General features: G+C 36.6%; 1 protein-coding gene across 1 annotated transcript in view; it reads right to left on the bottom strand.

Moving 5' to 3' along the window:
• LOC107601786 (piggyBac transposable element-derived protein 5-like) overlaps positions 1–9,902 on the bottom strand; it is a 28,285-nt gene extending 18,383 nt beyond the window's left edge. Inside the window, exons 1-3 of the mRNA XM_016294080.1 lie at positions 9,223–9,902; positions 4,107–4,537; positions 377–511 (exon numbers count right to left, since the gene is read on the bottom strand). Of these exons, the coding sequence (XP_016149566.1) occupies positions 377–511; positions 4,107–4,537; positions 9,223–9,532 (876 nt within the window). The 5' untranslated portion in view covers positions 9,533–9,902. The remainder of the gene's footprint in view (positions 1–376; positions 512–4,106; positions 4,538–9,222) is intronic.
• Between the last annotated feature and the right edge of the window lie 1,144 nt (positions 9,903–11,046).

The raw sequence follows: 11,046 nt of genomic DNA, 5'->3' as shown, positions 1-11,046 counted from the left end.
ATTCCCCTTTTTAGAGCTAATAAATAATAATAAACGTTACACTCCCTAGGCACAAAGCAGTTATTTTCTCTAATAGGCACAGACCAAGAGAAGAGTGCAATTATGTTAAGTGGTCTGGACTTTCTTTTTCTTTGTTGACTCTAAAAATGATATTTTATTGATTCCATCTGGTAATGTGCTTCTCTGTAGTCTAATTTATTTGCGTTAACAAATATCAGAGAATTGTGTAAAATTGCTTTGTTTGTGGCAACAGAGTAACGAAATATTTTCGATAAATTAATATTTTTGCCGTCTTTCTCATTAGAAACAATGTGATGAAACATCTTGGGGCAGTTGATAAATGTTTGGGTGATATCCTCCTGCGCTGTGCACTCACCTGACAGATGAAACCAGTGGAGCTGCACTGTCGCACCCACAGGCTGAACTTTCTCTTCTTCCTCTTGCGCAGCTCCCTCTCTGTACATGTGGTAATGAACACGGGGTCCTCATCAATCAAGGGCTCATGGAGGACCTGAGGGAAAGCAGCATGTCTCATTTGAAAACTCCAGCATGATAACACTTCAAACGCATCATTTGTCATTGCAAAGTTGCTTTTCAAGCTTTTTATGTTCCATGCAGGAGATGCACGCTGAAATCCTGAGAAAAGATGTTGGCTTGTCCAGTCAGGTATGATAGATCTGTTCAAACTAACCAGCTACATTCCCTATAGATATCATAATAAGCAGTGTTTGACTCTGTAAACCCTCTGACAGAGCTGAAGTAGTTAAACGGGGCATGTGTGGCTGTGCTGAATGCCTTATTGTTTGCCAATAGGGGATAAGAACCAAACCCACACTGTGGCAGTCAAAGTGGGTCAAGGTGATATAACCATGGCACTGGGAGAGCTGAGAGATGCAGATGGTGTTTAGTTTACTCATGGCAGGCGAGTAATTGAGGGGTGTCTCTGAGATGGGTCACACAAGGCCTCATAAAACGCAAATTTTTGATTTAGGAGCTGATGTTTATTCTATTGGTAGAAATGCAGGTTAATGACAAGCATAAAAGGATAGTTCACCAAAAGGTTTTGCTAACCCTCATGATGCTGGTTACTTAAATGAGGATACTAAATTTTAATTTTTTTGAGTAAACTATCCCTTTAATATGAATAAGTTGTAAATGTAGAAGTTGACAACCTACAATTTCCACCATGGCAGATTATTAATTTTACTTGAAGTACTAAAAGGACCTTAAAATATCTCGAAAGCACTTCAGTAGGAACAGTAATTAATGGGGATTTCAAAGGGCAGGAGTTCAAAGGACCTTAATTAGCACCAAACCGTCAGCACAAAAGGAGAATTACTTTTCTCAAAGGAAATTAAAATTTTATTTAATTTGCCTATCTAACTGTATATGGTATGTAACACTTTCCCTTATACTCAATCAAGCAATATATGTAGCCTATGTTCTAGTGTATTCTCACATTCTAAGAGGGGGAAAATGCACCAAAAGCTAGTTACTAAAAGAAATCCCCGATGGCTGTTTAAAAGATGAATGTGCTGAGATGCATTATACCCTGTGAATTATTCATACTGTTTGAGAAACAATGTCTTGAGTCAGGAAGCACAAATCATTTATTCTAATGGTATATCGGGCCTTTAATTTGACCGAATGTAATAAATGTGTTTCACTTTTGCTGAATAATGGACTGCTCAGATTCTAGCCCATATTTCAAGATTACTTCTGACAGCTCAGTTCCAATTTTATGTCCCCTATCTGAAAGCAGAAGCCCAGATCAGTGAATCCAAACTCATTTTCCAAATGAAGAGAGAGAGAGAGAAAAAAACAGAACAAATGTAGGAGGGTGTTGAAATGGCTTACTTGGCAGAGCTGTGCTCATTTAGAAGTCTTCTTGTCATTTAACAGTAAACTCCCCGATGTTAGCCTGACATTTGAATGTCTGACACAGTGAGTGCATGATTATTGTTATTTTATCTAACAGAAGACTACATTTAAAGTGAGATTCGGGGGTACTGGATTAACAGAATTGGCAATTACTGTCTATAAGCTTATAGCACTTTGAATGAGATATCTGACTTCATTGTTTATCATATTTATTTACAGCAATTTTGATTTAAAATAGGGCTGTTAATTTGATATGTTAACGTAGTACAATTAATAAAAAAATTTATGCATTTAATGTGCACTGTAAAAAAAATTCTGTAGTTTTTACAAAATAATTTTGGCAGCTGTGGTTGCCAGAATAATTTTGTAAAAAAAATACAGAAAAGCTGTAAACACAAATTTTACAGTATAAAACTGTAATTTACAAACAAGAAAATTTAAATGTAAACCAGTCAATTCAACAATGCACACTGCTATTAACATCTGTTTTGTACCTTTAACATACTGACAACCACCATAATAATGCAGGTGGTAAAAGAGAAAGCCACATGAAGAATCAAAGCTCATCACAAGTAGCTTCGCCACAAGCAGAAGTATATAATAATATATAGAAGGTGCACAGAGTCATTCATGCAAACACAAAACACCATCATGGTAACATACATGATACTTAAATAATGCATTAAACTTTCATTAAACAACAGAAGATGTAACATAAAGCCCAAATATACATAACTAATAACAAAAACTTTAAAAAAAACACGATTATTTAAACAAAATACTTTCAAATGTGGAGTGTCATGCAGGGAATTCTGGGAATATCAGTTTACAGTTTTTGACTGTGAATTATACATTGATTTGTTATTTTTACTTCTAAAAACTGTAAAATTAACAGTATTTTACTGTAAAATTACATGAAATGTCTGGTTAGATATTTAGATAGTTTTTCCCTGTATTTAGTATGTGAACTTACTGTTAACCTATTAACAGTCTTTTTCCGTAGCGTTTTTACAAAATTTTACAGTTAAAATTACACTTATTTTTTACAGTGATAAGAATGTAATGTCAGTTTGTCTTTATTTAGAAGCTTTTCTCTAAATTAATTGCAATTAGTTTGATTAAGTAATCAGTATATGTATACTGTTTAAAAGTTTGGGATCAGTCAGATTTTTTAATGTTTTTGAAATAAGTCTGTTATGCCAACCAAGGCTGAATTTATGTGATCAAAAAAACAGCAAAAACAGTAATATGTGAAAAAATATTACAGTTTAAAACCATTTTTAGCAGCCTTTGCTCCAGTCTTAAGTGTCACATGGTCCTTCAGAAATCATTCTAATATACTGAGTTGCTGTTCAAGAAACATTTCTCATCATTACCACTGCTGAAAACAGTTGTGCTGCTTAATATTTTTGTTGAAACCATGATTTAAAAAAAAAAAAAATTATTCTAAAGCATTTATTTGAAACAGAAATCTTTTGTAACATTATAAATGTCTTTACTGTCACTTGTTATCAATTTAATGCATCCTTGCTGAGTAAAAGCATTAATTTCTTTCAAAAAATATGACTCACTCCAAACTTTTGAACAGAGGTGTAATTAAAATTATAAATAATTTAATTAAATATTTATTAATAATTTAATTAAAATGGTTTCATGAAATCCTAAGTTCCAAACCAGACACGTAATAAAACTAAGCTGGATACATGAAGAACTGAAACCTGGGGGACTTACAGAAGAGTACACAGAATAAATGTCAAAATGTTGACTTCTGAGCTTATGAATAACTCAAAATGTCTTTAAGGGCCTGAGGCATTCATGCCTTTAACAGTAGTGTTTCAGAGCAGATGTTACTAATTAGTTTTCAGTCTATGTATGTTACTAATTACGATTCAAAATACAACTGAGTATTGCATTCAGCAGATCTGAAAAGTTGCAGACATAAAAAATCCTTCAACCCTCTCAATGGCACCATAAAGCTCACAGCCTGGGGACATGTGACGGGACTCCAGGCTCTCCCAATTACAGCAGAACGTGCTCTGATTTCAGTCCCAAACCCACTTTCTACTGGCACAGAAATTGAATAAGTATATGTTTGCTAGTCTTAGTTTCCAAAAAGTTGATCTGAAGATTTAGTTTGTGTAGTTTCTTTTTGTACCTTAAACATATTGGTTCTTGCTGATTGCCTATTGAGTGATTTCTACACTGAACTGAAGTCCGATCTTTACCTGTGTCTGTGAGGGCCTGAAGGACGAGGCGAAGCTCTGCTGGAGAGAGTCCAGGAAGGGTTGGATCTTATAGAGGCCCTGACTGCCACCTTGGCTGGAGCGGAAGGCTACGACGTGGAAGTACTTGAGGATCTTCTCGAACCGTGCCTGGCTCATCTTGAGCGCGATGCTGCGGTTACTGAAGAATCCACTGCTCCAGATGCTCAGCACTGACTCGCAACGGTTCACGCCAGTAGAAGTAATGTAGCCCAGAAAGGCCTTCATCTCAGCCAGCGTCACATTGGTCCATCCTTCATCGCTGCCAAAGCGCTCCTGGTACTTCTTGGCATACATGTTGGTCTGGGTCACCATGTTCTGAATGACGTTGTCAGGGACAAACAGCTGGAAGAAGTCCATGGCCGTGGCAGTGGCCGGCATTTTCTGTGTCGGACCTGCAAAATAAAAGCTAAATTTAACAGAATAGTATTTTAATTTGTTCATTTCTTATCTAGCCAGGAATGATTTTACCAGGCTGTTGCTCTGATTTGTCCATAGAATTAAAAACTTTTGTGTTCAACAGAAGAAAGTAAGTCATACAGGTTTGGAACAACATGAAAACGATTACTTAATGTTCATTTTTGAGTGAACTATCCCTTTAACTTTATAGGCTGGGTGCTAGATGCACAGTTGAACATCTAATGACTTTTATCAGGACCCTTATCACCATCTACCTAATAGGGAGCATTCAGTAACAACTAATGAGCGTATGGTACATCAACACTGAGCTGCGGAGATTGAGCTTATCAGCTCATGACAAAAAGTTGTAGAAAGTGGCTCACAAAAAGCTTAATTTGTTCCCTTATTATCTTTCACTCCACTTCCACTAATGGACATTTCGTCAATCCAAGCAGCCCACACATAAACGGAGAAAACAGCTAAGAATGAAAATGTGTCTCCGTCTAACTTAAGCTCTTTATAGCAGATGGGTTCCATGGTACATTAACTTACACTGTGAAATAAGTACATTTACAGTGTTGCTTTGTGTGAAAGTGTATTGATCTTAAATGATCTAAACTAATAAATAACAGACAAAAATAAAAGTATGCTGCCCTTACAGTATGTGTTTTTTTGTAGTGACAGAAACCCCAAAGCACAGCACTGGCAAGCACTTGCCACATTTACTCAGTGCCACAGTGGCCTAATGACCCCAAAGCAAGAGAGTGTGTAATTGATTTGAGCGCAATATACAACTGTGAGTAAACAACTGTAAGGATTCTGATTTAAGGAAATCTGTTGTAAAAATTGTCTTGAGAAAATGTACATTTTTCATATTTTTGTTTGTTATTTTCAAGAACAAATGGTTCTGTCATGCTTCCTAATCAAGTCAAATCAGTATAATCAAACACAGCTTGACTCAAATGAAGGTGTAGAACCATCTCCAGGATGATCAGAAGAAATGGACAGCACCTGAGTTAAATATATGAGTGTCACAGCAAAGGGTCTGAATACTTAGGACCATGTGATATTTCAGTTTTTCTTTTTTAATAAATCTGCAAAAATGTCAACAATTCTGTGTTTTTCTGTCAATATGGGGTGCTGTGTGTACATTAATGAGGAAAAAAAATTTACTTAAATGATTTTAGCAAATGGCTGCAATATAACAAAGAGTGAAAATTTTAAAGGGGTCTGAATACTTTCCGTACCCACTGTATATATATATATGAGACACACATCTTAACCTAACCATAACAGCTGCTATTCAACCAGAAGCTCATTTCCCATTATGGCTCTGAAGAAGCTTGTAAAGCAAATGCAAACATTCCCCCAGGATAAAGTCCATTGTACAGTGTATTATGTTCATTCATCTGTGCCTTTTTGTATAAACTACTTACCAAACACAAAAGAAGATCAGTAAGAGAGAGAGAAAACATCTCAAGAAAAATCTCACAAAGTTGCTGATTATATTAAGATTTTGCCCAGTATGCTAAAAATAGGTAGTTGACACACAGTGCATTCATGGACTTATAATTTATATGAATGTATAAGCTAAAATGTGTATCTTGTAACTGGTCATTATTATACTTTGTATTGCATGCATAATAATTATATTGAATTTGATAAAAAAGTCAGACATTTTAAATTCCCAAAATTATTTTATGTAAAGGTCTACTCTATACAAAATATATAGGCCTATATGTATTTTAATATTGTAAATATTTTTAAACCGTTAGCCAATTAATAGACAATTAGAAAATTAATTTCATGCTGGTCTTACTAGTTAAAAAAATAGTATATCATTAACTTGATAGAGCAAACAGTTATATGTTCGTATCTGGCTTAAAATCTGTTATGATATTAAATCAAAGTGTTATGTAATAGAGTATGACTCTGTAGCTTAATCCAGATAATGGCCATATCACATCTAAAATGCATGAAGTCAACATACCAATGTACAGTACTGCTGTATTTTATTTGAAAGAAAACTATGCTTCAATTAAAGTATAAAATAAACATGGTTTAAAAAACTTGTCCTCTTTTAAGTTTAATGTTTAAAGTGCTCCAGCGGTATTTTATATAATAGCGGTGTTCAAAAAGGTTTTCTTTCCACACCCAGTAGTTCTGTAGAACATCAAAATGTATTTATTTATCTCTGTGTCTACAGTCAGTCTTCCAGGAGAACAGCTGCTGGTGTGCCACAGTTTCCTAGATTAATTATTAAGAAGAACCACCAGCAGTCCCTGTACCTTCTCTACACCTCCTTTAAACAAATAAGCAAGCTGATATAAATCAATCTTATTTTTTTTAGATCTCACAGCAGGTGCAGAATCACACCATATGGCCCTCAAACAGTCCAAGCTTTGTGTCTCAGTTTAACTATCATGTCACAAAACTGTTGGGTTTGACAAAGATCTGTTGTAGGCAAAATGAAGGATAGCTTATAGCTCTTTATTGTGCCTTGGTTTATCTTTCTATAATTCTACATATTACTCGAGATGTGTTAGAAGACATGCTTTAACACAAAGTCTGAAGGATGTAAGCAGGAGCCCAAAGTGCGTTATGTTGACCTAAATAATATAAACCTTATATAAGAATCACAGTCAGGCTAGAGTGTTGTGCCAGACATTTGCCTTATACAAACAGTACTGACAGCTCGCTCTGATGAAGCATTGTTTGTCAGTGTCCACAAGTGTCGCATCTTATTAAATGACCCATGCAAAATGTCTGTTGTGTGACTTTGTGCATCTTTCATGCATCATTTTGCAGCTTGTGCCAAAGCAAAGGCAGCAACCAGATGGCCCATTTTCCCCCCATGGTGACAGACAGAACTTTCTGAGCAACCACGACGGAAAGATCTGTCATTTATCAAAATGTCATCTACTCAATTTGGAAAACGTTCAAACCAAAACAAGAAAATATTACGTGCAGATTAGGATACTTTCTTCTAAAACATTATCATGGTATTTCTCAGTATGTTTTGGTTCATTAAACATCATTCTTTCATTTCCCATATTTGTGCAATAAAAGCTCTTTTTATGACATTTAAAAACAGACTCAAACATGTGTCATTTAAAGATTCTCTTGGGTCACTTTAACTTGAGTGAAATAAAGAGAGAATATATTCAGAGAAATGTATTCAGAGAGAAATATAGACCTTCAAAATTGTGTGGCTGAAATCGAAAAAGAGCCCTTCTCTTTCTCTCTCCAATTCATTCATTACAGGAGTCTATATTCAGGATATTTCACAATATATCTTTTTATATATATTTTGTACAACTGAACAGTCAAACTCCAGTCATGAATCATTTCATTTGATATTATTTCATTTCATAGTGAGAGAATCTAGAAAACCATTCACTTAATACTTTGTGAGACATGGAAAACGGCTAAACAACGATGGCATCACAAAATCTTTTACATTTGGCACTTTAATATATTCATTTGAATTGAATGTATTAGTTAACTGTTTTAACGTTTTAATGTATTAACGGTAATTGATGGACTGGAGCGGTGTGGATTACTTGTGGATTATTGTGATGCTTTTATCAGCTGTTTGGACTCTCATTCTGACGGCACCCATTCACTGCAGAGGATCCATTGGTGAGCAAGTGATATAATGCTAAATTTGTCCAAATCGGTTCCGACACATGCACAGCATGTTAAATGAATAAACCATTAAGCAACATACCCTATTTGTTTTGTATTTTATTGCATTTGTTTTAGATTGCTGGGTAGGCAATGGATCCACAAGCATTTGACTGGCAAGCATCTTTATACTGATAAGTCATGCAAAATTTACCAGGTAAACTGAGTTCATAAAAATGACTAAATTAGTGTTTGTCTATGGCATAAAAGTCTAGACAGTGAGTCAGTCGTGAGCTTGGATAAAATGTGGTGACACTTTGCATGAAAGGCATTATTAAAATCCTTTAAAAAATGAGATTAAGCCACCTACACTGACAGTGAATTGAATACTAATTCAAACTGGTGACTGCATGACATGAATGTTAAGGATTGTATCCTACAATAAACTACTGGGTCTGACTTGTGCATGGTTTAGTTTACTTTCTTTGTCCTTATTCTCATAAGTCTTTACTTATTTGTTCCCTCTAATGGCCACTTGCTGAATATGTGCATAGTACATCACTTGATAAGAAAGCATTTACACCAAGTCTAAATCTCCTCTAAATGCTGCCATCTTACCATTTTAAAATGTGAATTTCTCAGAAATGAGAGCCTCGTCTCATCCGACTATGCAAATGACCCTCCTGCCCTGATACAGAGCTAATCATAATCATAATCACAGCTGCTCTGAGTCTGGCAGTGATTAGATACTGGAAGCATCCTCAACTGGACTGAAACCCTAAAATTTGGCCTGCAATCTCATTTCCCATTTTCTCTTCCCCCGGCTATGAGCAGGATTTCAAAGAGCCAGTTAATAATAACCACCCCTGATCCATACTTGAAGGAATTGTGTCATCTGTTGGAGCCATCTGATGAGAGAGATCAAAGTAAACCAATGTAGTCATCAAAGAGTCCCATCTGTGAGCTTAATTACTCGTCGAGCATGCAGGCCTCTCAAGGATGATGAAGCTGCATTGCATTTACATGAGGATCGCTCTTCATTAGACCAACTTACCATGCGTGTCCTGATAGTGGGCCACGCTGAGGTCCTGTAGCGAGTCTCTCCAGCCCTCCTCCTGCGCCTGGCCGTTGGAGACGGATCCGGGGGGACCGCAGCTCTGACTCCTCGCTTTACCTGCTCTGGCATCGTCCGGATTCGTCTCCGTGTAGTTATCCGAATTGGAGTCTCCCGTCGTACTGTAAAAGGGGTTTTCGCTGCTGTCGTCTCCCGACTCCCCGAATACATCGTCGGAAATCTGCAGGCTCTCGTAGCGAGATCGCGCTTCCTCGAGGAGCGACAGTCCCCTCCTTCCACACTCCGCCATCGTTTCTCAGTCCCGACGTAGAGCTGCTGCACCCGGCGTGATTCCGCATGCAAATGACCTCCTTAAAAGCGTCGAATCCGGCATGCAGTCTGCTCCACCGAGCCCCTCTGCGTCGCGGTCCTCAGAGCGAGATGCAGCGGGCGCGGGTCTCAGAAGCGGCGTGGGAACAAAGCTGAACGCCGCGGGAGCTGTCCGTCCTTTCTGGTGCTGAAATACCCCCAATCCTGCGAGCTAAAACCGGCTGAACCCCACAGCTGACCGCCCCACAGACGCTCTGTGCATCCGGGTTGGGCGGACTCCCCTCTCTGTGGAGGATGACTGAATGAATCGCTTCCTTGGAAATCACCTGACTCGGTCTCCCTGCACTGTCCAATGGGATTAACCTCTGAATGAATCATGGATGTAGAGACACGAATTATATTTGCTCTGCCACAGTGTTAGAATGCTTTGTGGGCAGTGTTGGGGAGTAATAACGGAATTACGTAATTTAATTATAAAATAAATGTAACTGTAATTTGTTACGGTTATTGAGGGGAAAAACGTGTAGCCTAATTAAATAGTTACTTATGAAAATGTTAACGGTTACAAAAGGGGTTGCATGTGAATATTATCATACACATACAGATTAGATTGATTTCTTTCCCAAATTGCACTGACTGCTCTAAAATATGAGACACCAGTGTTTCAGGAGTTTAGGACACAGAATAGAACACATTCTTCTTCAATAACTGTTTTAATTCCTATTTGGGTTTATGTATATGCCTTCTTTTTTTAATATTAACTGTTTTTTCCAAAGCATTGTTAGCATGTGTTTCCTGTCATAACTTTGCACAGATTTGATTTCAAAAACAGTATCATAGCTATTAAACTATTTCTTGCTATGATTTTAAATCTGTATTTAACCTCAGATCGATCTCAAAGTAAAAAGAAGTGCTAAAGTCTAATTTTGTGGTGTCTGTGGTTTAAAATAAAATGATTATAATCTTAATTCAAGTGATGCAGAATTGTGAAAGTCTGACAGTAATCAGTGTTGAGTGCGGTTAGTAAGGTTAACCCTGCCTGCTTTAAATGTTTCAAAATGATTAACAGTTGAAAACAATTGATGGAAATTTAGAAAAGTAATCAAATGTAATCAGTTGCATTACTTTAAGTAATTGAAATAGTTACACTACTTATTACATTTGAAATAGGGTAACTTGTAATCTGTAACCTATTACCTTTCCAAAGTGACCTTCCCAACACTGCTTGTGGGTGTATTCATATTTTCCAGTTTAAATCTACAATAGCATGAAATGCGATCCAGTTAGACGTTTTTCATATTCACATTTGTATCATAAAATTTTAAATGTCAATTTTTTTTAGAAGAACGAAGCAAAGATAATACAAGATTGAAAGATTGACAGTAAAAACATTAAATTATGTTACTTTAGTGCTTGCCGCTTTCTAGTCTTTTTGAGCCTCTAGTAATTTTTCACTCTGTAGTTTCCCACTGGTTTTTATTGTATCATAACACC

This window comes from Sinocyclocheilus grahami, unplaced genomic scaffold (assembly GCF_001515645.1).
Source record: "Sinocyclocheilus grahami isolate Dianchi unplaced genomic scaffold, SAMN03320097.WGS_v1.1 scaffold313.1, whole genome shotgun sequence".
Lineage (NCBI taxonomy): Eukaryota > Metazoa > Chordata > Actinopteri > Cypriniformes > Cyprinidae > Sinocyclocheilus > Sinocyclocheilus grahami.
The sequence above is the reverse complement of the archived record's forward strand: the minus strand, read 5'-3'. Positions and strand labels throughout refer to the sequence as shown.